Source organism: Trichosurus vulpecula, chromosome 7 (genome assembly GCF_011100635.1).
Source record: "Trichosurus vulpecula isolate mTriVul1 chromosome 7, mTriVul1.pri, whole genome shotgun sequence".
NCBI lineage: Eukaryota > Metazoa > Chordata > Mammalia > Diprotodontia > Phalangeridae > Trichosurus > Trichosurus vulpecula.
This window is the reverse complement of record NC_050579.1, coordinates 15,648,832-15,675,532: the sequence shown is the minus strand read 5'-3', so window position 1 is coordinate 15,675,532 and position 26,701 is coordinate 15,648,832. Positions and strand designations below refer to the sequence as shown.

The following is a 26,701-nucleotide window of genomic DNA, read 5'->3' as shown; positions in this document are numbered from 1 at the left end:
TGTTGTTGTCACGACATCTACCCTTGGCAGGAAGGGATCAGGTCCCTGTTACGATAAAAGGGAGAAGTGGGAGGCCTGGGGGAGGGTTAACATGCCTCAGGTCCCATAGCAAGCTGGTGACAGCATGGGATGACAGCCCGAGTCCCCTGCCCCTACCCCATACCCTCTCCATTGGCTCTGGCCCCAGCAATGACTGACATGCTTGCTGGCCCCTGGGGGTGGGGGGAGTGGACTCCCACCCACGGCAGGGCAGGGGCTCTGATGCAGCCGAACCCCTGGCTCCCTCTCTGCCTGATGTGGCTCCCCTGGAGCTGACATGGGCCCTGAGCATCTTTCCCTCCTTTGTATAGACAGACACCGAGGCTGCCCAGAGTTAAAGAGACATTTATTGTGATGGGGCCACAGGGGCCGAAATCCAAAGAAGAGCCAGTTTTATGTCTCCTGACCTCTGTAGGCTGTGCCAGCTCCTCCTCTCCATGGTTCTTTGGACCCCATTCAGGGTGATGGAGGTGTCCGGGTGATCGGCTGCTCCCTTGTGCACCTGCCTGTTGAAGGCCTGGGGTTGGGGGGCAGTTCTGGGTCTCCTCCGTGAGGACATACGATTCTCCATCCTAGACTTGGAGCAGGGAACATATGAGGGGAGCTTTGGGGTTCCTGGGGTCCCTCTGCTCTGCCCTCCACCAAGAGGACAACATCGTGGGGAACTGGGGCCTCTGTGTTGATTCATCAATTCCCGAGGAATCCAGAGGGAGACACGTGACAGTGAGTGAACCAAGGACAGACAGAACCGGTGAGCCAGAGGCTGGGACAGGTGGGTTGAGGGTGGTCTCTGAAGGGCCCAGGCCTTGTGGCCACCAGGAGATAAAGGGACTCAGGCTCTCCAGGTGGCTGGGGCTCCTTCCAGATGCTTTCTCACTGTCCTCTCAGTCCTCAGTCAGGGGAGGAGGGGTCAGGTGCAGCTGGAAGTTCTCATTCTGGAAGATGCTGTTGAGGGTGGGGCCGCTCTTGGAGACCCCCAGGAGCCGGTGACTGTCACTACTTTGGTTCTGAGAGAGCTCGGTCAGGAGCGCCAGCTGGAAGACATGAAAGGACAATGTCAGATGGGCTTCCTTGAGCCCCGAGAACTGGGGGTTGGGGTGCAGGTGAGGGCAGACTCCCTCAGGGTCACTGGGCCCCAAAAATGATTCTGAGAAATGGGACTTTTCACCCCAGGGAATGTTTGACTGAGCAGCTGAGCCCTTTCCCCATTGGAATCTGAGTCCTCTGAGGGCAAGGACCCTCAGCCTGGGATACTGGTGACCCCAGCACCATGGAGCACAGGGCATGACACCGGGAAGTCCTCCCTCATTCATTCAAAGTGCTTTATAAATATTAGCAATAATTCATCTCCTCCCTTTGATCACTCTCCTATCTCTGCTGTCTTCTCTCATCTGGTGGCCTCATCCTGGGCCTGGGTCCTGATCCAGGGCTTGGGCAGGGCTCCCAGCCCATCCTGCCCTCAGCAGGGTTAGGATCCAGCTCTTGTCTGGGGTGGGGGGAAGGACAGGGCAGAGGAGGAGGGGGCCCCCAGGAAGGAACAGCAGCCTTCTCCCCCAGAACAGCCCCAGGAAGTCTAAACACTGGTCTACGGAACCTTCCATCAATCAATAAATCATTTCCCAAACACCTACTATGTGCCAGGCTCCGGGGATACAAAGACACAATTAAAGCAGCTCCAGCCCCCAAGAAGCCTCCATGGGGGAGACAACACATACACACAGAGGCACACACAAAAATAGAGATGAGGAATGGCACTGGGGAGAGGGCGCTGGCCTTGGGAGCAGGGACTAGGATCAACTTCATGAAGAAGGTGGCTCCTGAGCCCAATCTTGAAGGAAATATGGGATTCTGAGGAGAAGGTGAGGAATGCCTGCTGTCTAGGCAGGGGACACAGCCTCCGCAAATGCATGGAGGTGGGAGATAAAGTACTGTTTATGACGATCAGGATGAAAGCCAGTGTGGCTGGATCTCAGAGAGGTGAAGGAGAGGAACGTATAATAAGACCCCCAAAAGCAGGCTAGGGCTGGGCCAGGGCCAGACAGAGCTCCCCTTTGATTCTTGAAGTAATGGGGAGCCTTTGGAGTTTATCGAGGAGGGGAGTGTCTGGCAGCTGGGGGAGGACAGAGGACAGGGGGAAGAGGTAGCTGGGAGAGGAGAGAAGTCTGTACTTGGATGTAAGAGATGCCGAAGACATGGAGCAACTGGATGCCTAGGGAGAGGACAACGATACCAGGGTGAGAGATGGGGGACCGGAAGGCGGCGGGGCCTCTGATGAAATGGGATGTTATGAAAGGACAAACACAAACTCATCCCCAGCTGGGCAGCGTTGGGCCACAGAGCAGCCGCAGCCGAGCCAGGCTTTTTTCCTGCTACGCTTTTTTGGACAACTTCCCCCAGGACCTGTGGAGTTAGAGCCAGCAAGGCCCCCAGAGGCCGCTGAGCTCTAGCCATCGCTTTACGGGCCAGGGAGGCTGAGGGACTTGCCCTGGTCTAGCAACAGTAACTGCCACGTGACCCAGGATTTGAATTCAGGTCCCCGGACTCCAATGCGGGGCTCTTGGCAGAGGGCCTCCCCCCCCCCCAATATGAAACATTCAGAACAATTTCCAAGGAAAACAAACAAACTTCTCTGTCATTCCCCTGTCTCCTTCTACCCTTTCCATCCACTTCCCTTCTTCAGGTTAAAAAAACTAGCACTGGCTGACACCCAGCCTGTCCTCCTGCCTCTGCCCATTTCTCGTTCCTTCTTCATCGGTCATCTCTTGACCTTGATTGCTTTTTCAAAGACTGGGTCACCTTAGCTCATGGACAGCTAGACGGTGCCATGGTGCATAGAGCACCAGGCCCGGAGTCAGGAAGGCCTGGGTTCAAATCTGTCCTCAGATGCTTACTAGCTGTGTGACCCTAGGCAAGTCACTTCATCCTGTTTGCCTCAGTTTCCTCATCTGTAAAATGTGCTAGAGAAGGCAATGGCAAACTGCTCCAGTATCTCTGTCAAGAAAACCCTAAATAGGGCCACAGGGAGTTGGAAAATGACTGAAAAAGGAATGAGCAACACCAGCTCCTCACCCGGCGCAGGCCCAGGCTTTGAAATTCTGCCTGGCGGCCCCACGGCTCCTGGGCGCTCAGTCTGCTGGGGCTGGACATCGGTCAGCTTGACCCACCTGACCTTGAGCTCAGAGCTCCTCCACCAGCAGGGACCCAGGCGTGTGCCCCAGCCCTTAGATTTAGAAACGTTTTGTCATTGCTAATGGTCTCCAGGGCACTCACATGCCCTGCCTCGTCTAGCCTGACCTTTAAGTGGGTCCCAGTTTTTCATACTTACACACAGATGTTTATGGGGGGGGGCTGTCTCTTTAGAAAAAGGACCCATTTGGGGGTAGATCTCAGTCATGGGATAACAGGCCAGAGGCGGTGGTCGCTGTTCTGATATGGCCGCCACCCCCCTCTTCCTCTTGCTGATTTCCTTCCTGCTGCCGCCCCAAGTCCTTGGCAGGGCCTGCCTGCCCACCTGCTCCAGGCTCTGGGCAGCTGGCTGCAGCTCCCCAGGAGGGGTCTTGAGCTCTGGGCTGAGCCTGCTCCTTTAACTGAGCCACAGCCATGTGTGCAAATGGCCAGGGGGGGATCACAGGTCTGGAGTAGAGGCTGCAGGGGGTGTAGCTTGGGGGGGGTGGTGGTGGCTCGAGATCATCAGCCCCACCCCTTCATCCCAGGGCTGACCACGGAGAGGGGGCAGGATCATAAGGTCATCTAGATCGACTACCCTGCAATGAAACAGGTTTCTTGACCCTCTCTGGGACCTATACAGTCCTTTTTTTCCAAAGGGAAAGCTGAGTCAGGGCTGCTCATGAGTCTCCCCCTGGTGAGCCTGGCCATCCTCAGGGGCTGAGGAAGCCCCCCAACCCCTGCTCACCCAGCTCCCAGTGCTACCCTCTGATTGAGCTACTATCTCCCCTTCCCCCATCAGAGAGCACAGGTTCAGAGCTGGAAGGGACATTTAAGGTCAATTCTCTCCTTTTGCAAATAGAGAAACTGAGTCTGAGAGGAAGAAAAGTGACTTGACTGAGGTCACACAGGTATTAAGTGGCAGGGCAGAATCTGCACCCAGGTCTGCTGATCCCAACAGGAAAGCCTCTTGCCACACGCCTCACTTTACAGACAAGGATGCTGAGGCTGAAGTGGCTTTGTCCAGGTTATGCAGAGCTGGGACTGGAAGCCGGGGGATGTTTTTGTGGCCGGGTTTCCTGTGGCATTCTCTAAGCTGGGAAGGAGGCCAGAGACAGAACTCAAGCTTCCAAAACAATAAATCAGAAGAGTGGCAATCAAAGACGAACATGAAAGGAATCAGTACATTACCCTGGAGGTTCCCCGGTAAAGGCGGCAGAGCTGGTCGAAAGCCTGGATCTGCTGAGGATCCAGTCCTGGTTCTGACTGGGTCTGAGAAACCAAAGAGGACAGAAGCGTTAATTGGCTCTCCCCAGGCCCCCTCCCCCTCTAGGGCTCCCTCCCTCCTTAGAGGCTATCCCTGTCATGGGGGTGGGGAGGCACTGGACACCCCTGGTGCCTCTGGCCCAAGTCCTGGCCTTCTAAGCCTCCAGTTTATAAACACACACAGCACAGGGGAACAAGCCACCACATCGGGAGGAACAAAAATGGAAACTGGGAACCTGGCAAAGCAGAGCCACACCCTAGCCCCCCAACCTGCAGGCTCTCATTCAGTGCCTGCTGGGACCTAAGCACTATCTCCACAGTGGGGGAGGCCTGGGCGACCAAGGCAGGTGGGCCCTGCCTTCGAGGGGCTTCCATTCTGCTGCCTGTTCCAAATGGTGCCAGGCAACTCAGCGGATGCCAGGAGGAGGCAGGTGGGCACCCTACAAGCAGCATGGGCCTTAGCATTATCTAGCCCGATCCCTCTTGAGGGGAGGGGCCGTGTTGGCCTTTCTCTGTATTCCCAGGGTCACTTAGCACAGTGCCCAGCACACAGCAAGCGATTGATAATTGCTTGTCGACTGACTGACAAAGGCAGTGTCCAATACAAGCAAGGCGGGCATTCTGCTGCTCTCCGCTGATGTGGATGGGCCCCATTTGGAGGCCTCTGAGAAGCTGTACCTTATGGTGGAATGTGGCCAGGAAGGGGAGATCGATTCCCCACCAGATCCAGAACCTGGGGAGGGGAAGACCCTGGGGATGCGGATGGGGATGAGAACTGTCTTCAAGCATCTGAAGGGCTGTCATGTGAAAGAAGGCTTTGTCTGCTGGGTCCCAGACGGCAGGGCCAGAGGCAACTGGTGGGCTGTTTCAGTGGTGGTGGGCCGCTTCCACGCTGGAGGGCTTCAGCCAGAGCCCAGGGAGCATTCATTAGGGAATTCCCATTCAGGCTTGGAGTGGACCAGATGCCTCTGAATCCATTCAGGATTTTGGAAAAAGGGGAAGAGAAACATGGGGGTCTTCAGTTCTAGGTGACAGCAGGAGTGATGGAGCTCAGACTGCATGGGGGGCAGCTGGTATTTAAAGCAATTATCAGACACTTTTCTGCTGTTTTAACACCTGACGTCTAAACATCAGCTGAAGAAAAGATGGGGCCGAGAGCCCCCAAAAGAGTCAGGACAGCTTGGGGGGAGGGGAGAAAGCCAAAGGAGTCAGTGTTTAGAATAGTCTTCTATCCCAATTAAGCTAATGATAAGTTACTTAAATGGTAGCTGGGAGCTTTCTGGGTTTCTGAAAAACAAAGCCACACAAGAGTGAGTGTATCCAGCAGCCAAGGCCTTTGCTATTGTTTAGGAAGCCCAACCCAGCCACCTAGCCCTAGGTGTGGGCAGAATGGGGGCTAGCAGGGGTGGTGGTCATGTGGCCAGGGGGAAGAGGACCAGTCTTGCATGGCTTCGTCCTCGTCCAGGAACAGAAATACCCCACTGGCAGCCCCTCAGAACAGCAGCATTCACTTCCATTTCTTTTGTGAGAGATTTTGGCACTCAGGCCCAAATGCCGGCCACTGGCTCCTCCACGTGGGGGACAAACAAGCTGAGTCAGGGGACGGTGTGAACGAACAAGATGGATTTTCTTCCCTTCACTCACAGACCACAGGTTTGGAGAACCCATCGCCATGTCCATCGCAGTCCCTGGTAGTAGGGACAACATCAGCAGCAGCACGCAGCAGTAGCACACAGGACTTTACAGATAAAAACAGGCTCTCATCAGGCGAGGAAATGCGTAGCAAATCATAGTGTGTGAACAGGATGGGGTTTTATTGCATCACCAGAAATGAGGGGTTCAGACATATGAAAGATTTGCACGAACTGATGCAGAGGAAAACGAGTCAGAACCAGGAGAACGAGAGACACACAGACAATGAAGATGGTGATGAGGTAGGATGAAACAATTCAGAGAGAGCCGAGCGCTGGCTGAAGCATCACCATGGCACCTCCAAGAGGCAGACAAAGACACTAAGCGCTGATGGGGGTGATGGCGCAGAAGGAGGCGCGGCCCCAGGAGGGCTGTTTTGCTGTAACCTATCTGTCGCAAGGGAGGGGAGGGTGAGCTGTTAGTGGGTAGGGACAGGCATGAAAATAAAAGGGCATTAATGAAGCCTCTTTCAAAAAATTCACAGAAGGAAAAAGTGCCGGAGGGCAGGAGGCAATTTTACCACTCTAACTTGGGAGGTGCGTTCCTTAAAAAAACAAAAAAGAAAACTGCGCAAAAGTCTGCATTTTCTCCCACAATCCCCTGTTCTCTGTATCTTAAAATGTATGTTGATGAATACTTGTTAATAATAATGATAGTGATGAAGAAGGTGGGACTAGTCCCACCTTAGAGATCCGAAGCGTGGGTCTAGTCCCTTCTGCTGCCAAGCCCTCAGTACATCAGGCTGGTCACTTGATTTCAGTGGGCCGGCTTTCCCATTTTAGTATAGGAATACCAACTCTCTATCTCATCTTATTTCTAAGGGATGCTGGAAGGAAACTATGAGAGAATAGATGGGAAAGGATGTTGGAAATTAAAATTCTGAACAAGGTATTACTCTAATTAAAAGCTAATCATGGATTACATTGCAAAACCAGGAGCAAATGAGGGCAACACCCTTGCACCCGGGCCATGGTGACCCAGGAGGATACAGAACGGGAAATCAGAGATTCTGTCCACGAATTCTGCCCAGAATAATTGATTTGCCACATAAGAATCACACATAGACAACGAGGCAGGAAACAGCATGATTTGAGCTAAATCTCCACTTGGCAAATCGATATATAGAAAATGTCTCTCTCCCACTACTTTGAGATTATCCCAAACCCCAAGCCCAGGGTTGGATTAGACGCGATTTCGCTGTTGGAAGGGAAGGAAAAGACATCTGACACTATCTTCTCCAGCAAATCTCTCTTTCTTTCTTCCAGCGTAATTAAGTCCAGTGATAGGAGTTTAAAATTAAACTGAAGCCGAGCATCACGAGCAGAAGCGGTGACAGCCGGCCAGCGACCTTGCCACACACTGCATTAGAGCAAATCCGGTGGAAAATGAGGTCTTGATGATCTCCAAGAGCCCAAGGGAAAGGAGCTGTTGGGCTGACACAAAGCCCCAAGCACATTTCAGAGCTCAGCGATTCTCGGATGTGGTAGAAGGGAGAGCTGGAATGACATCAGTCAGAAGGAAAAGAAAAGAATTTCTGTCTTTCTAGATCCATCGGCCTTTTGTGCAGCACGTCCAGCCCCAGCCCCAGCCCCAGCCCCAGAACTGGCTTGAAGGCCAACTTCCGATGGCCTATTTCCCTGAGCTGGTCTCTAGAGGCCATCTTTTCTTATGTATTCACTCACTAAACAGAGTGGGTCAAACCAAGTCGGGACATGGGGTTCAATGTCTTAGGAGAATCAGTCCCCCCAGTACAAAAAGGCATTTTGGTGATTCAAGTCATGAAACAATACGCCATTGGGCTTGTGGTGCCAGAAAGGTGAGAATCGGATCACACGGACCTTCAAGGTGCTCTGTCTGTTGTGAACATGGACTATATCCTGCCTTGGGGACCCTGGGTTCCTAGGCTTCCAGTCCTAGAGCCATGAGGGCCCACGGAGGGAAAGCTCAGCCCAGCTCCTGGCACACAGTAAATGAGCACTCGATAATACCGGCTTGTTGACTTGACTTGTTAAACCAGTTGCCCAAGGTCATGAGGGGATGAAGAGCAGAGAGCTGAGATTTTAATTCCAATTCTGCTTCTCAGCCCTCACCTCTTTTTGCTGTACTCCATGGCTCTGGCAGTGAATCCTCGGGCCTTGGCCTGGTGACAGACTTGTGTGCTTAGAGATCTCTCAGTATGACAAAGAATTGGCGGGGAGAGTGAGAGAATGGGGACCCAGGCCCTTTAAGACTCAGGAACATGCAAGGAACCTTTACTGGAGCAAATTGGGCAGCACAGGGTGAAAGTGGAATTCCCTGAGTCAGCAATCATTTACTAAGCTCTTACTAAGTGCCAGGCACTGTTCTGGGGATATGAAGACAGAAGTCAGAAAGACCCTAGTTGCAAGCAACCTATAGTATGTTGAATGGGTCAGTGAATACCAAACACATAAAAAGGCAGCCGAAGCTATCTTCTTCCCCTCACCCCACTCCATACTTCCAAGGTCTTTAGCCCTGACACTCTGGATCCTCAGGGTCTTCTGTATTTAGCAGAGGAACAATAGAAGCTGGCATCTCGAGGGAACCTGAGAGTTGGCGAAGTGCCATCCATATAGCCTGTTCTTTGACCATGACATCCAAATGAGGGCTGGCATTCCACTGACTCGGCGCTCCATGTGCTATTCACAAATAAAATCCTGCCTCAAAGTTGCTTTAAAATGGTTCTGCCAACACCTCAGCCCTGCAATTGAAGCCTTCAGGCTCAAGTCAGGGTCTGACCCTGGCCTGGTTCATGGCGGGGTGTTCTGGCTTGAACAGCTTGCTGAGTCTTGGATTGGAAAAGCTGGTTTTTATTGTGCTTAAAGAAGGATGTTTGTTTTTTAAGTGATTATGTAATTGCAGGGTGCAGCCTACATTTCAGATGGATACTGTTCTATAGTCAAACTCATTACATCTTGTCTATTGTTTCAAAAAACATCAGATTTGTAACCGAGAAGATGCTGGCGTCTCAACACAGCTCTCCTTGTGGGCAGAGAAACCTCAACTTGACAAACAGACTAAGAAATAACTGGTGGCTGCGGCCTCCCTACCCCCACCCCAAGCTGGAGGCATTTTTGTTAGTCAGCATCAGCGGTGGATGCTGGGATAGTTCAGGAAATCATTAACAATAACAATAAAGGTCATTGCACCAGGCGGCCAGATGGAAAACAAGTGACCTGGGATCCTAGCCTTAGCTTCAGAGGACCTGGTGTGGCCCAGCCCCCCCATGCCCTCCTGGCACCTTCACGGATGACTTCAGGACAACACAGAATGATCAGAATGACTGAGAAGCGGCTTGGAGCAGTGGGATGAGGGCAGGCCTCAGAGTCACACCCTCCTGACACATCAAAGCGGTGTGACTCTAGGCAAGTTGTCATCTGAACTCCGAGGGCCCCAGAAGATGCTCTCAGATGAGAAGTGAGGGATGAGGGGCTGTCTGTATCACAGGAGCCAAGAGTCCTGATGTGGACGAAATCCCCAGGGCCTGGTCCAAGAAGTGCTGACCATTCACAGCAGACATGAGCTTTCTTTATGGCGAGGTGGGGGTGGTTCGGGACAACACAGACTTCACAGAGGTTGAACCACAGCGATGGGGTCAGGGAGAGGCAGCACTGACAGACTTCTGACCAGAGCCATTGGGTCTGTGCCTTGTTACTATCTAAGTGTTTGCCTTAGTGAAATGAGTGCAAACCTGGAAAGTGTCCCCTTGGTGGGTGTGATTAAGGCTGCCTCTCTTTGATTATCCGACTGTTGCCTACTTAAGAAGAAAATGGCAAACAATTATCCTGGTGGATGCTGCTTTCTCGGAGCAGTTATGACAAAGAGCCCTGCAGAGGTGCTGGGTCCTTAATGATTTTTCCATCAGAGGCATAATCGGTGAAACACACATGATAATGGCAGGGACCTGGAAGGATGAACCAGTCAGCTGGAAGTCCAGGCTTAGCTGCGAAAACTGGTCCTTGTGACATGAGTCACAGGAGACAGAGCACTCGCCCGTGGGAGCTGGAAGGTCTAGGCCCATTTCACAGGATGATCTGTACATGCAAAGCCTTTTTAGCTTAAACTTTTCCAAAGAGTGTGATGGAAGAGCAAGAGAATACAATACAAACAGAGGAAAAGAGAAACATAACTAGGTTACCTCACGTTATAATAAAAGCAGAACCCAGCTGTCTAACATGATTCAGGATTAGTAACCCTGCTCCCAGACACTGTGTAGCTACTCTCATAACTGGATAGAGAGATCGGGGCTCTCGCTTTCATCCAAGTCAACTGCCATGTGAGGAATCACAGAAGGGGACGCAGTGGCTGGCCAGCCCAGCCGTCACCTGGACAGCGGTCATTCAGCCTCAGCTTTGCCAGCTCTGGTGAGGGGGATCCCTCCGGAGGCAGGCTCCTCCACTTGGTGCCTCTCTGGTGGCTAAGCCTTTTCCCTTACATGAAGACCGTGTTGGTTTTTTGTAATACCTCCTCACTGCTGCAGCTTCTGCCTTCTGGAGCCAAACAGAACATTAGCATTACCTGGGGGTCTTTTGACTACTTGAGGACAGCTGTGCTGTCTGCCCCTGCTGAGTCATCTCTAGGCTGAAATATTTCCTTGGAGGCCCAGGATGTGGACTCCAACCTTGACTCTGATGGCTGATAATTACGGTGCCCTCAGGTTAGATGCTAATTCCTCTTGGACCTCAGTTTCCTCATCTATAAAACAAGGGGGTCAGACTCAGTGGCTTCTGGGGTCCCTTCCAGTTCTCGATCTGGATTTGGAACAGCTCCAGTCACTGCCTGGGGAAGCAGAGGCACGGAGTTACATGGTGAGAGCTTGATAATCACTTGTTGAATGAATGAACAGGAAAAGATGCCTTGACTGGCTTCCTGGGGGGCAGGTGAGACTCTTCTCGAGCCATTCTAAGGGACAACCAGTGAGCCAGGCTAACCTAGAAACTGAGAGAGCAGAGCGCTCCTGTCTGGAGTTGGGATGGGTTTTCAGGAATAAACAGCATGAATCAGAGGCCTCAGCAGCCAGCGACAGTCACATCTGGGACGTGATCAAGTCCGAAGGTCATGGCATTGGACAGAAAAGCCCCAATGATGGGACCGGAAAGAAGGGGCTGGAGAAGGGTACCAAACAGGCTGCCACCTGGGCTCCTGCAGGGCTTACCCCCAATGTTCATGTGCCCAAGAGCAGCTGAGAGGCCCCTGGACACTCAGCCCCAAACTCAGCCAATGCATGAAGGAGGGGCTGCTGAGAGTCTTAATGTAGGATAATGGGCTGTTAGTGGCTTTCTCTACTCTGCTGGAAGGAAAAAATCCCATCTGCTTGCTGAAAGCTCCATCAGCAAGAGCTCTGCCGGAGGAGCAGCCCCAGAGTAACTTGATCCCAGGGGCTGGGGCAGAGCAGACTGAGAGGACAGCATTGACCCAGGTTTTCTCCCCAAGGTCAGTCTGGCTCATGAGGCGGATCCCAGGGTGGTCCAAAGGCTGCCTGGGAGAATGGAGCTGCAGGCAAACAAAGACCCAGGAGAAAATAAACACATGTGACCTTACTCAACTCCTCAGTGAAAGTCACAAAGCCAGTCAATCCAGCCTGAGCGGTCTCTTCTCTAAGTGGGAGAAAATAGCCTATTTCCACCCTCCACCACCACAGGTCTCTTCAGCTCCCAACAGCTACATCTGCTGGGTGCCGTAGGCGTCAAATACATCAAGCTCGGAGCTAAGAGCACAATTACAGATGAAAAGAACTGTTATCACCATTAAGAAAAAAGAAGAGGTCCCTCACAGTTGACCTTTTCCCATTTGCTGTTACAATTCAGAGAATCAACTTTTCCGTCAGGTGGACCGCTAAGCAAGTTTCCAATGAGCCTAGTGCCCATCACAGAAGGTGGTGACATAAAACTTCATCAGGTGCCAAGGGCAGAGATGACAACGCTGACAGTGCCAGCTTGAATTCAGGATTGATAGCAACCTCAAGGCACTGAACAAGCCAATAAAGCAGCCACTTGGTACCAGCCACACTCCTCCCCAATGGCCTTTATCTGAGTTGTTTTTCAGAGAATCCGAGGAGCTTGGAGCTAGAAGGAAAGTAGCCTGGTACAAATGCTCACTCAAGTCTCAAATGAGATCATATGTGTAAAGCATTTAGTATAGTGCCTAGCATGCAGCAGGTGCTATATTAATGTTCCTTCCCTTCTTCCCTTCCCCTCTCTTCATCTCCTGTGTGAAGGTCCTCTACAGCACCCCTGACAAGCCATTATCTAGTTTCTGTTTCAACACCTGCCAGGACAGGAGGCTTGCCATCCCAGAGGGCAGCCCATTCCATTCTGGGCCATTGGATTTAAAGCCCAGCTCCTTTTCACTCCAACTCCCTGGTCCTGCTTTTGTACTCCATAGCCTCAAAGAAGAAGCCCTAATCCTGCCCTTCATGATGGGAAATGACAGTGCCTCGCTACCCCTTCCATCCCTCTTTTTGAGGTTGTTTCTCCAAATACACCTTGGCCTGGCCTGCTGGGAGCCAGTTCATCCATGCCTATGACAAAGCAGGATTCATGGCAGGCCCTCCATTCTATCTACTCTTTGGTCCTTGGGAGACATCTGGATACTGTTTGGACAGAATATCCTAAGAAGAGGGTCCAGAATAGACACTATGCCTCTCATAGAGAAATGCTGCCCTTCTCCTGTTTGGGAAATGGGTGGTTCTGCGTGCTTGCAGGGAAGACATAAAGGAAGCAACAGGGCTAATGTCTGCCTTCTGCCACCACAGTATGCTTCTGCACAATCTTAGAGCAGGAAGGGGCCTCCACAGCTGCCAGTCCCAGCCCTGCCCCAAGTAGCTTGGGGGAGGGGGTAGAGCAGAAATCTGGCATCTAGCCACTGCTTGCAACCCCACTTCTGGACAGCCCTCACTGGTGTGCCCTCAGAGCAGGAGAAGAGGCCAAGTCTGAAGCATCCTTGTCTTTTTATCCTGTCTACATCTCCCTTCACTTTTGTCCAACCGGTAACCAGCTGGTCTCAGGTCTGGCTAGCTGACACTGCAAGCAGTTTTTTCTGTTGTTATGGAAACACAAATGCTGTGAAGCCTTTTCCTTTCTTTTTCAACCCCCAACAAAAACAGCAGCAGAGCCCACCTGTGACAGAACTGAAGCCACCTAGACTACCCTGTTCTGTCTGGACAGGTCATCTCCCACCACTGTGCTTTTGCCCTGGCATGCTCCTCCTTCCTCACCTCTACTTCTAAGAATTTCTCTCTTCCTTTAGGATGCAATTAGAAGTTTCCCCCAATTGTTTCTCCCAGCTGGAAGCACCTTTCCTAAACCTTTCACCCTAACTCCTCGTATTTATTCTGCACAAACTTCTATATGTACCTGCTGTTTCCCTTCAGAGAAAGTAAGTTTCTTGAGAGTTGGAACTGCCTCCTTTTTGGTCTTTGTAAACTTAGCACCTAGCATAGGCACCATACCTGGTACACAGTGGTATTTAATAAATGCTTGCTGCCAGACAGTTGTCTGAATTCTGGTGTTGCTGATGACGTTGGTGGCATAGCCTTACCTCTACTCAGCAGAGAGAAATCAGCTCCCTACACTTGTATCCACTGGAGCAAGTACATGGTGTTTGAGAGACCAGGCAATGACAGTCACCAGCTTCAACTCTATCACATTCTTAATAGAAGCAAATAGGCCCAAAGAGGAAAACTGACTTGTCCAGTCACTCGGGTTCTAAGTGTCAGAGGCGGATTCACACATGAGAACTCTGGCTCTGAAGGCAGCAACACTCTCATGTTTCTATTCACAATCAACATTCAAGCCAGCCTCTGCCATCCCAGGAGGTCCCAAGGCCAAGACTCGAGGCCACTTTCTGGGGATGCTGCTCTGGTGCTTCTCACTTAGGTGTGGACTCACCTCACTGGCCTCGGAGGTCCCTTCCAGCTCTCCGTAAGTGAGAGAAAATAGCCCATTTCAATATAAGCCAAGTCCCTGCTGCCAGAGCTTATGCCCCTTCCTGGAGGTGGGTCCGACCCTTTGGGAGGAGAACACTGTCTCAGGCAGTAAGAAGTGAGGGCCAGGATTTGTGCCAGCCAGGGGGCTCCTTCAAGAGCTGCTACAGGACAAAGAAGTGCCAGGGGCAAGTTTGGCCACATTGATGAAAAGGCCCCAGGCACCTACACTGAGTGGACACATCTCTCTGAGCACCTAACCCCCAGGGAATGATGAAAGTGGGGTCTGAGAGAACCCCTTGTCTGAAGGAGCTCTTTAAGAAAGCAGCAGAGTCTGGGTGGTTTCACAGAAGAGTCAGGAAAAAAAACCACTTCACTGCGCTCCATCTCCTTTGGCTAACTGCTACAGGTCACCTCGTATCAAAGCACTATTTTCAGTGTTCATTTTCTGCAAGCAGAAGACTTGTCTGGCACGGGCCGGGGGAGCGGGCATCTGTCTAGAACCTGCTGATGCAGGATTTTCAAAGAATAAAGAGTCAATACAGTATATTCGTGGAGAACACTCTATGGAGTCCACTGAAATCCTCTGACAATTTTGAAGGCAGGTCAAGGTTAGGCTCACAGACCTAGAGCTGAAAGGAACCTCCAAGGCCAGTGAGGTAAGCCCACGCCTAAGTGAGAAGCACCAGGGCAGCGTCCCCAGAAAGTGGCCTCGAGTCTTGGCCTTGGGACCTCCTGGGATGCCAGAGGCTGGCTTGAATTTTGATTGGGAATAGAAACACGAGCGTGATGCTGCCTTTCAGAGCCAGAGGATTCGTGTGTGAATCCTGCCTCTGACACTTTGAACCCGAGTGACTGGACAAGTCAGTTTTCCTCTTTGGGCCTCAGTTTCCTCACCTGTAAAAGGAGAGGTTAAGTCTGATGACCCAAGGTCCCTCCTGGTTCTAAATGGATGATCTAATGGTGATAAGCGAAGGGGCAGGTCATGGAGCTTGGAATGAAGGGGATGCTGAGTTTTGTCAGCTTAGACCTGCAGGGTCCACCAGGCTGGAAAAGCTCTGAGTACCATTCCTGTAGGCTCCCAAGGACTGGCCTCACTAAGTGCATGGAGGCATAGCACTGGTATGATGACTGTTTCTGGCCACCGCCACTCAGGCAGCAAAGACCGACACAAGATCGTGCTCAGCCCTGTGGGCCCCTTCCACTTCCTTCTTTTTTTTTTGAACTCTGATCTAAGTTTACTTAGATTGCATGGACTTGATACGAGAGCATTTCATATGAATCAGTAAATAAAACACTGTGATAGCCACAACAAACTTTGTTACAAATGTACGTGTTGAGAAAAAAAATAATTAAAAAAAAGCTTGATGAGTGGCCCAAAGGGGGAAGGGGATATTCAGAATCGTAGGGCTTCCTGATAATCTAGAAATGTCCACTTAGCTGCTGGAGCTCTCCATGTGAGATCCCTGTCCGAGGACCATGAGGAAATGTGTGATGGGAGGGGCTGAGTCATCTCGGTTGTGATGTTTTTGTTATATAAAACCAGAAACCCAGAGGAAATTGCAGCTAAGTGGAAAGACGGCTGACAGCGGACAGCCCTGAGAGGCGAACAGAGGAGTTGGGGGAATTAGTTTTTAATCATGTATCCAAAGGCAACAAGAAGCATCATTTCCTGGAATTTGCTCATCTTATATAATAGTGCTTATGACAGAGATTTTCAAAAGGACCACCGTGCAAATACAGCGGCTTATGCACTAACATCTGCTGCAGAAGATGAAGAGGTAGAGAAATTCCACGAGGAATTGGATAAGAACTTCCAAATTTAAAGTAAAACACCATGCTTTGTTACTCAGTGACTTCAAGGTCAGTGAAAAATGTTGGAAAATATGATTCACAAGTAATGAAAGAGGCCAGAGACGGCGATGGTCTACAGAGAAGCTGGCCACCTACGCATCACAAAGAGCTTCCTCCGGAAGAGAAAAAGAAGATGCTATACCTGGTGAGCACCAAGAACATTAGGCAAATGAAGCAGAAACCACAAGCCCTTCTCAGTCTCCTCTGCTGGGTCTGTATCCAGATCGTGCCCACTCACCAGGGGGGTCTCCTAAGGCTTGATCCTGCACCCTCTTCTCTTCTTCTTCAGTATTATCTCATTGGCTTGGTCATTGAGCCCCATGGGTTCAAAAACAACAGACATCTATGCAAACATATGTACATATGGCTACATACATACACACACATACATACACAAACACACATGTATGAGCATACAGAAAGGATTTTCCCGTTAATATACGTTATATGATACAATATATAACCTACATAATATGTGATGAAATACATTGTAGGTAATCTACTACATGTCAAGATATCATATTAATATTACATACATTACACATTAACATATTACACCATCCATATGTCCCCCAACCTCTTTCCTCAGTTCCAGTCTCACTCGCCCTGTATCTGATCCATTGCCAAGACTTGTTGTTTCTCCCTTCACAACATCTCTTGTAGACATCCCCTTATCTCTGCTCACACAACCATCACCTTAGCACGAGCCCCCATCACGTCATGTAGTGACACTGGCCTTCCTGATGTCCACTGCCTGCGACGGTCCACCTCCCAACCTGGGGACGCACATGGGTCGGCTTCCCTGGCTTCCTTTAAATCCCCTCCCCCTCGGCAGGAGGCCTTTCCAAGTCCCAGAGGTTTAAATACAAGTTTGTGAAAATACACAGGGAAGTAGGGAAGATTTGGGCAGGAGAGAGAAGCAGAGGAGGGAACAGTCACTTCAATAACACTTGGTGAGAGGCCTAGGGGAGCGAAGCCGTCCATCTGAGGGCATTTAAGGATGACCCCAGAAGGTGGACGACAAGCAGAGGAAAGCTACAGAAGCTCAGCTCCTTTTGTCACCAAGGATGCAGGACTCTAACAACACAGTCCCAGGTGCACTTCTAGAGGATGTGGGAAAGACACAAGAAAACAAAGGCGGGAAAAAGAGCCAGACCAGGTCATGTCTATGCTGACAGTAACAGGATTTTGAGGACAGAGGCATCAGTCCTTCAGGCATATGACAGAGGCTTGGGAAAAGCCTTGGCCCTTATTATTAACAGCCACTGATACACATGCCTGTTCACTTTCTCACGCATCGGACATTTTTATGAGACTAACCTATAAACCCTGCCATGGCATGGAAGAGAGCGGAGAGGCTTCTGCAGAGGCCACTCCACAGCTGACCTGGCGTGATTATTACAGAGCTGAATGAAAGATGTCAAGAGGACATTTTCACTACAGAAAGCCTTCTACTTGGTAGAGCAGAACACCACCTCAAAATCTCTCCTTAGTTAGGTGTCTCCTATCCAGATACAAAATAACCAAGTCCACATGCAAAAGGAATTTGTAGAAGACACTCCTGGAGCACCGTGGAGTCTTCTTCATGAGACACACAGTCGCTCCGAAGATTGGTCTAGCCACGCAAAAAGGAGGAAGAAAGTTGATCCAGGAAGCATCCTCCACTCCAGGCCTACCCTAATGCATTGGCCCAATGAGGTGGGGAACGAGTTCTGAGGCTAGGCCAGAAGGGTACAAGCTCTGGGCCAGAGGGGTCCTACGAAGGTGGGAAGGCTTTGAGCAGAGATTCATATCTGTCGTCTAGGGACCAGTCTAAAGGCTCATCACCAGGCTGGCTCCTGGGGCCACGGGAAGATTCTAACAAACAGCTAGACGTTGTAGACAGACCATGACCCCTATCTTTGCAGTATCGACCTGATCAAACCACATATCCTTGAAATATTGAGAGGGAAAGCGGGTTGTCCAGATTAGGACATGCAGTGGTCAGGATGATGCACTGCGCTGGTCTTCAGTACATGCACCTTGCACAGGTGCCTGAGATGCCCAATGAGCTGGGCCCTGAGAAGACCAGGAGACAGGATGAAATCACATGGTGAAGATGAAGGCAGGGGGAGGGGGGGAACAGGCAGCTAGACAGTGGGGGTGAGCCAGAGCTCAAGTCTCACATTTCAAATCCCATTCGAGATCATCAGATTCTAGTAGTCTCCCCGCCCCCCTCCCAAAAAAAATCAAAGCCAACTTAGACACATTCTTAAGGGTCTGCTGTCACAGGAGCGGACCTGTATGCTGAGATATGACACAGGCAAGAATAGTGGCAACCTCAGAAAACAGCTGTGTACACACACGCACACGCGCGCACACACACACACACACACACACACACACACACACACACACTGCTCATTGTTGACCCAGTATGTGACCAAATTGACATTGGTGGCACAGTCTCTGTGGCTTTTCCTTCTCCTGTGCTTGGTTGGTGCTCCCAAGGCTTTGGCTTTGTATGGTAGGAGTCTGATGCTGGCAGCCAATGAGCAAAGATGGCGCCTCGATTCGGGCTGTCAGTGCAACCCAAGGAAGGGAGACGGGAGCTCTGGGTCCCAAGAGGTGGCTTTCCTTTGGTCTTGGGAAGCCTCGCATCAGCCCCTGCCAACTCCATCCCTCCTCTGCACCTGGTGAGCCATGAGGCCACACCTACCAGCATCCTCCAGTGTGGGAGAAAACATGATTTCTTAGCTCTGCTCGGGGGTCAGGGAAGGTTATTATCATCACACAGTGCTTGTCTCTGAGCAGAGCAGTATGAACACAGTTTGGGGCTTCACCTGGGTTCGAATCCTGTTTCTGACAGCGACTAGCTGTGCAACCCTGGGCAAGTTTCTAAAACCCATGTAAGCTTCCTCATCTATAATGGGGCTAGGGATAACAGCCATTTCACGTTTGTAAAGCACTCTGGCCACCTGAAAGCTGTGTCCATCAGTATACACTACTATTAACGTTACAACATCCTTTGTATTTACATCATTATAGTAATAGTGAAGATTGTTTTCTGGGCTGTCTGCTTACGGAACTTCCTTCCATGTTTCTCCAAATGCTTCATATTAGTTGTTCCTTTGACGCAATCCGATCCCACGCTTGTGCAGTGGGCACCCACTTTATTTCTTAGCTAACACAAGAAGCACCTTGAGGGATGTTTTGTCTATTGGGCCCTTTCCTGTGTGTCTCTGCCCTCCCTGGGGTGATGTCCAGCAGTGGGGTCTCTGGGTGAAAGGGCAGAAGCGCTGTTGTCATTGAGGTACGATTTCACAGCCTACTGGCGGCCAGTTTGGGAGATAACAATGGGTCCCGGCTGACCCTTTCTGCGTGTCAGACAGGACCGCTTGAGGTCGGAGAGCAGGGGAGGGCGGTGCTTCAGACAATGGCATTTCACTGGGATCCAGAAGCAAGAAACGGCCCAAAGCTGCCTCAGCCCCTGAGTGTCCTTGTGATCTCCACAGAGCCAATATCAGTTTGAACACGGGCTTCTTTTCTCTGTCAACATGGTTTAGTTTTGTTCTTTTATTTTCTCCTTTTGGAAGAGTCTCAGTGGAGACAGTATCCAAGGCAGAGAAAAGGGACCACATTTTTGGCACAGAGCCTTTGAAGGAGAAACCTGCTGTTAGCCAACAGAACAAGCAAGTTGGTATTTCTGTTCTACAATTCTTTGTTTCACGCAGATGCAGGATGAAATTGTAAAGAGGCCAAGGAGAGAGCGCCTCCATCCCCAAACACTCCAATTATCAGAGAAAGAATGAGGGAGAAAATGCACCAGGAGCTGTGGGTCTGTTTGCCTTTTGTTCAGCTGTGTTCTTGTAGGTGGGGAGAGACACACAAACCAAAATCCTTTCAAAGAGCAGCTGTAAATAAATGGGCCAGCAGAGTGATGCCATCCTGGTCTGTACCCCAACACTTGCCATTAGAGACCAACGTGGCACTGAGGATGGTCAGCATCCCATAGGTGTCCATGTGATCACCAAGCACGGCTGGAGGCACCTACTATGTGATGAGCATGGTTCTAGGCACTGGGGACACAGATGAGAGTGAAGAAGCCAGGGAAAATACTTTAGACCTTTGAGGTGCGGATGGCTTCACAACTGGGCTCTCAAGGGAGAGATCCACATGAGTCTGTCTTAGGCACAGGGGAACAGCATGAGCAAAGACATGGAGTCAGGAGAGGGCAGGGAGAAAAGGGGACAGGGAACAGGGTCCAGTTTGGTCAGAACCCTGAATCTGTGAAGATGGACGATAAGGCTAGAAAGAGAAGTTTGTTCCTGGGGTTGTCTGAAAACAGATCCACTAACCCATCCACTCCATGGGGACTTCTGTGAGGGGCTGTCTCTGTTCTAGAACTGTCCCTTCCTCTCTTGTCTGGAATCTGTGCCCAAATCTCCCAAGCTAGGAACTTTCATTCTTCATTGCTAACATTTATAGGAGTGCTTTAAGGTGCAAAAAATGTTCTTATGCCTTATTTCAGTTGATTCTCAAATAGGCTGGGAGGTAGGGGATATTTTTATGTCCAATTTATAGATGAAAAGACTGAAGCTGAGAGAGCCGCCCCACAGCTAGTAAGTATGTGAAGTGGGGTGAACTTGCCCTATGTGACTCTGCTGATTGGCAGAAGGTGGTCTAGGCACTACCTTCAATGAGGCCCTTCCGCACCACCCAGCCCACTTTCCCTACTTCCTTTACTGGTTCATAGCTAGACCAGGCATGGGCTGTGCTTGAATGGGGTGGGGAGAGGCTATCCTACAGCCCTGCTCCCATCCCTGATGAGGTGGGCTAGAAGGGATGAAAGCCCAGCCAGTTCCACAGTAAAGAGGCAGAAGGACCAGACTGGACCTGAAGCTGGGAGCCCCAAGCCTGGGGAGCAGCTGCCTCTCCACAGGACTGCCATAGCTCCACTGAACTCTCCTTCCCATAGTTCCATGGCTGGACAAAGCCCCAGGACCACTCTGGTCATGACCTTCCCTCCTCAGTCAGCTAATTAATAAACATTTCTCAAGTGCCTACGAAGTGCCAGGCACTGTGCTAAGTGCTGGGGATACAAATAAGAAAAAGAAAGACAATTCCTGCCCTCAAGGAGCTTATAATCTAATGGGGAAGACCACACACAAAAGGAAGGACTTGGCCCAGGGGCATGAGGTTCCAGGTCTACACCAAGCAAAGCAGCATAGGATGGTAAATAAAGTCATCAAGAAAGCCTGAGTTCTCTAGGAAGGGAGACCTTGGGAGGAGCTCACTGCTCTGCCCTCCAGCCCCCAATCAGAGGTGAGAGGTGTCTGTATGGTGGACTATGGTGTAAGATGCTGGTCCTGACTGAATTTCTGCCAGACTGCTTTTCCAGCAGTTTTTTCAACAATTCTCCCCAACAGGGAGTTCCTTCTGGTACAGTTTGTGTTTTGGGGTTTATCAAATACTTGGTTGTTGAGATCAATGACTTCTAACTTTTCCTTGTCCAGTTTGCTCCCCGATCTGCTTTTCTATTTCTGAATCGGTATCAAACGATTCTAACGACTGCTGCTTTACAGCGTGGCACGACTCCTCCTTCATTCCTGCCTTTTCTCACCATTTCCCTTGGTGTTCTAGATCTTTTGTTCCTCCAAACGAATTCTGTTTGTATTTTGGCCAGGAGCTCATGTGCTAATGGAAGAGACGCCATGTACGTACGTGGTACATACCAGATACATGCAGACGTGGCCGGATGGATGGTAGAGTTGGGGAAGGCACTCCAGGGCAGCTGAGGGGGCAAGGAAGAGCCTTAGGCTGAGTCTTTGAAGGAAGGAAGGGCTCCTAAGAGGCTGAGGTGAGGGAGAACATTCCGTGCCTGGTCATAGTCAGTTCAAAGGCAGAGAGGAGGGGTGGACTGCTGTGTGGGAGGGACAGCAAGGAGACCACCATGGCTGGACTGTGGGGAGTGTAAGGAATAGGTGTCATGGGAAAGAGGGATTCAGATGGTTTTGTGTGACTACAAAGGCAACATTTGATACAACTCCCTCACTGGCCATCAGGAAACAAAGGCTTAATGGCGCTCATCAGGGAGGCTGGGAAGGATTCTTTTTCAGGCATGGTTTGGATTGGAAGCCCACTGAAGGCCCTCCCAACTCTGACAATTCTTGGTCCCATCTTCACTCCCTATCAGCCACACAGATGGTCTCAGCTTTGTGTGACCAGCACCTCTAAGGGTCCTGTTCTTTGGGCCCCTCCTATCCTTCAGCGTCTCTCTCTGCCCTACATCCCCCACACCAACCCTTTGTCCTCCCTGTGTCTTCAAGGACCTCCAGCCCTCCCTGTTCTTGAGGGCCTCACCCCTGCTCTGGCCTCCCTTCCCTTCTGATGTTTGAGTTGACCAGTTCAATCCATGATCATTAACTCTTTATTTCCTTGCCCCGTAATCTTACCATGAGTACTGCCTCTGTAAACGCAAACCCTGGGTTATCCCCAGCTGCCTTCTCCTGCTCTTGCTCATGCACTACTGAGCCTTGCTGGAGTTTCCCTACAAATGCAGGTTACCAGATCTCAAATGGGCCCTGAGCCTGTCAATCCTTTGACTCTGCCCTGGCTGACCCTCTCAGGCCCAGTCATTCTGAATCTCTCCTCAGACCTCCTCCACACAAAGGCCCAAATTTCCTACTGTAGCTAAGAAAAGAGACCATCTGCTGGGAGCTCCCTCTTTTCCTTCATCCCTCATCCTCTCTCTGCTCTATCTCTGACAAAGGGCAGCTGGGGCACAAAGAAGTCTGGAGCACTCCCGTCTTTCTTTTCTCTCTTTATTCATGGATTCTTTCCTTACTGCCACAAAACATGCTCGGCCTGAACCCTCCACTTGCTGATCCTGCTTTTCCCTCAAGGTGGACCTCTCTTGTCTCACAGCCTTCCAAACTCAAAAGAGCTAAAATTAAATTCCTCCACCCCCCATTTCAATATTTCAAGCCTGGAATCCATATTGACCTCTCTCTCTCTCCCTCTCCCTCCCTCCCTTTCTCCTTCCCTCTCCTTTCTCTTCCTCTCCTTCCCTCTCCCTCTTCTCCTCTCCCTCTCACTCCCTCGCCTTCTCTCTCTCCCTCCGTTTTTCCTTCTCTCCCTCCGTTTCTCCTTCTCTCCCTCCCACCCATCTCTCTTTCTCTCTCCCTTTCCTTCTCCTTCCTCCTTCTCTCTCTCCCTGTTTTTCCTTCTCTCTCTCCGTTTCTCCTTCTCTCCCTCCCACCCATCTCCCTTTCTCTCTCCCTTTCCTTCTCCTTCCTCCTTCTCTCTCTCCCTCTGTTTTTCCTTCTCTCTCTCCATTTCTCCTTCTCTCCCTCCCACCCATCTCTCTTTCTCTCTCCCTTTCCTTCTCCTTCCTCCTTCTCTCTCTCCCTGTTTTTCCTTCTCTCTCTCTCTTTCTCCTTCTCTCCCTCCCACCTATCTCTCTTTCTCTCTCCCTTCCTTCTCCTTCCTCCTTCTCTCTCTCCCCCTCTGTTTTTCCTTCTCTCTCTCTCCGCTTCTCCTTCTCTCCCTCCCACCCATCTCTCTTTCTCTCTCCCTTTCCTTCTCCTTCCTCCTTCTCTCTCTCCCTGTTTTTCCTTCTCTCTCTCCCTCTTTTTCTCCTTCTCTCCCTCTCCTTCTCTCTCCATTTTTCCTTCTCTCTCCTTCCCCCTCTCTTTCTCTCTCCCTTTCTCCTTTGTCCATATCCAATAAGTTCCAAGTCTTACTGACTCTACTTCTGCCACAAACCTCCATCAACCCTCTCCTCTCTACTCACACAACCTGTACCCTAGTTCAGATCTGTATCACATCTTGTCTGAGAGGTTGCAATAGCTTCCTAAGGGGTCTCCCTGCCCCTTGCCTACCCCTCTCCAACCCACCCTTCCCTGGCCAGGCTTATGTCATCTTCCTCCGCCCTTCTAGTCCATATGGCCGGCCACTTGTGCCCCATCCATGACATCCCACGTCTAGACGGGCTCCCTCCTCCCTTTTCCCTCACAAACCCTGAAGCACAGTTCGGACACCGAAGACACAGAAGACACACTTCTGATTATGAACTTTCTCTTTTTAGAAATGACTTTGCATAAGCTTTGGTTTTACTTTCTTGTACACATACTGCACCCTCCCCCGCCACCCCCTCGAGAACGTAAGCTCCTTGAGGGTGGGCCATATTTAGCTTTTATCTTTGCCCCAGCACCTAGGCACGGTGCCTTGAATGCAAACATGTAGCAGGCATGGGTCATGGTGAATTATGAAATGTGAGTGACTTAGAAAAGGCACAGAACGGTAGAAGAACTGAGGAAGAAATATCACGGAAGCCAAGGGGAAGTCGGGACAGGTCATCCCTGAGGAGTCTGCTTGGACACAGTGTCCCAGCCCACCGCGGTAACGTGCTCACTGTACCAAGGCAGAGAACTATGAAGCATGAGACATTCATTCCTCCGAAGCGTGGAGGGCCCCACAGGAAGCACTAACACAAACCCATGGGCAGGGGACAAAGGCCACCTAGCCTAGAGAACGATGGACAACATGAGGTTGTGTGGTCCGAGGGGAGGTGAGTGATACAGGAGATCACCAATGACAGGGGAACCTCCTTACACTAGTGATAATATACCGACTGTCTAGACTGAGGGAAGCTAGATACACTCCTGGACTTGTTCTTCTGTAAGCGCATGGCCCTGAGGGGCCAGAGAGGAGACCACTGGCCCTGACCCCCTCAGGCTCTGGCTTCTGAAGAGGGCCAAAGCAGGCATGGGGAAGCATCTACCTGCTGAGGCCTCTACTTGGGCACCTCTGACAGGATCTGAGCAACTGGAAAAACTGCTGTCACTTGACGCAAAATTTAACAGAAGAGACAAAAACAGTGAATGGGGACAGGGGAGAGAGGACGATCCAAAGTCCAAGGAATGTTGGCTCTTTGTTTTACCACTTGAAAAGGAGAGCAAGGGTGGAGTGGCCGGAGCCTGGGAGCCCCGCAGCTGCCCTGCCGCCACCCAGAGACAACAGAGCCCACCCATCTGTCTGCCCGCTGCCACTCGCTTCAGGCACAGAACATTCAGTCATGGATAAAAATGAGCTGGTGCAGAAGGCCTCAGTAGGCCGAGAGACACAAAGCCAGCCAGGGCAGCCTGCGTGAAGTCTGTCACTGAGCAAGGAGCTGAATTATCCAGTGAGGATAGGAACCTTCTCTCTGTCACTGACAAAAATGTCACAGGGGCCCGAAGGTCATCTTGGAGGGTGTTTCAAGCATTGAGCAAAAGACGGAAGGGCCTGAGAAAAAAGAGCCGAAGGCCCGAGAATAAAGAGAAAACCGAGTCTGAACTAATAGCTATCTGCAATGATGGCCTGAGTCCTAAAGCTCCACAGGCAGAAAGCAAAGTTTTCTGTTTGAAAAGGAGAGGAGATGGCTGCCATTATCTGGTGGAGCTCGCGGCTGGTGATGACAAGAACGGAACAGTGGATCGACCACAATAAGCATATCAAGAAACATTTGAAATCAGCAAAAAGGAGATGTAGCCAATGCATCCTCCAACAAAGGGGCTGGCCTTGAACCTCTCTGTGCCCTCTTATGAGATTCTGAACTCTCCAGAAAGCCAGCTCCTTGCAGAGGCAGCTTCTGATGAAGCCACCGCTGAACTTGATACATGGAAGTGAAGAATCATACAAAGACAGCATGCTAATAATGCAATGACATTGTGGACACTGGACACCCAAGGAGCTGAAGCTGAAGCACCCAACTTTTGTCTGCTTCATTTTAAAATGACATCTGGTCATCCGTGCTATCCCACAGATAGCTGTGACAGGTTTATGCTACCTCTGTTTGGATTTCTATATTTCCCATGTGGTTTTTATGTTTAATATTGGGGGAGCGGAGCCAGTTAGCATTTGGGGAGTTATGCGGCCAACATGGGGATATGGAATTTTTATACATGTTTGGCCTATGTAGTACTTTTGGTCCATTGTGACTTTACAAGGCCAGTGTTAAAACAGCTTCCATGCCTAAGCAAAGAAAACTGCCTCCATATTGGCTTCTCATGGTCGGTGGATAGAGAGAGGGATAACTGGTTCCAGCCACAGGTACCGTTATTGTGGGTACTTTAGGATTGGAGCCCTCAAGGCTGTGGTAGACATAGATGTCCCACAGATACTACGTCACTCCATGGGTCTTTGGAATACACAATCCCAACGTGTACACCTCTATGACTGAAATCGCAAAAACGCTCCTTAAGACAAAGTTTTAACCCAGTCAGTTTACTCGGGAGAAGGGCAGAAATGGTTCACATTCCGTATTTGTAAAGTTACCTGCTGCTCGCTTTCATTATTTCTGCTACCCTCATTTTGTTTGTATTTAAATGGTTTAGGCAACCTCAGAACAAATGTACAGGTAAAGAAGTCACTGCATAGAGAGCACAGCAGTAAAACAAAACTCCATGGATTTAACTTTCTTTAGGTTTTTGCTTTCGTGATTTTTTTTTTTGATACTGGCCTAACATGCATGTGCTGTAATAGTTAACAGGGAAATAACCTGAGATGCTGGCTAGGTTTGTGTAATGTCTTATGGAATTTTCACGAACAAGCCAAATATGATTGTTAAGAACATGGGCATTAAGTTGACATAAGTGGAATAAAAGTTTTAGGAAGGGAAAAAGAGAGTGAGCCTTACCTTCTTAGCAGCAGAATCTCCTCGGGGTGAAGAACAGGAAGGAGACATTTTCACCTAAAAAAGCCAAGGACGTTTTTGTTACG

The 26,701-nt window shown here is 50.4% G+C and overlaps 1 protein-coding gene across 3 annotated transcripts in view; it reads right to left on the bottom strand.

Annotated features, from left to right (window-relative positions):
- Positions 1–365: 365 nt before the first annotated feature.
- The window catches only part of VPS8 (VPS8 subunit of CORVET complex), a 179,838-nt gene continuing 153,502 nt past the window's right edge, over positions 366–26,701 (bottom strand). For 2 of the 3 annotated variants that reach the window (XM_036767389.1, XM_036767390.1), the window contains 3 exons: positions 26,619–26,672; positions 4,396–4,476; positions 369–1,073 (listed from right to left, as the gene is read on the bottom strand). In XM_036767389.1, the coding sequence (XP_036623284.1) occupies positions 924–1,073; positions 4,396–4,476; positions 26,619–26,672 (285 nt within the window). In that variant the 3' untranslated portion in view covers positions 369–923. Of the gene's footprint in view, positions 1,074–4,395; positions 4,477–26,618; positions 26,673–26,701 lie in introns of all 3 variants that reach the window. The other variant, XM_036767391.1, reaches the window with a different exon arrangement.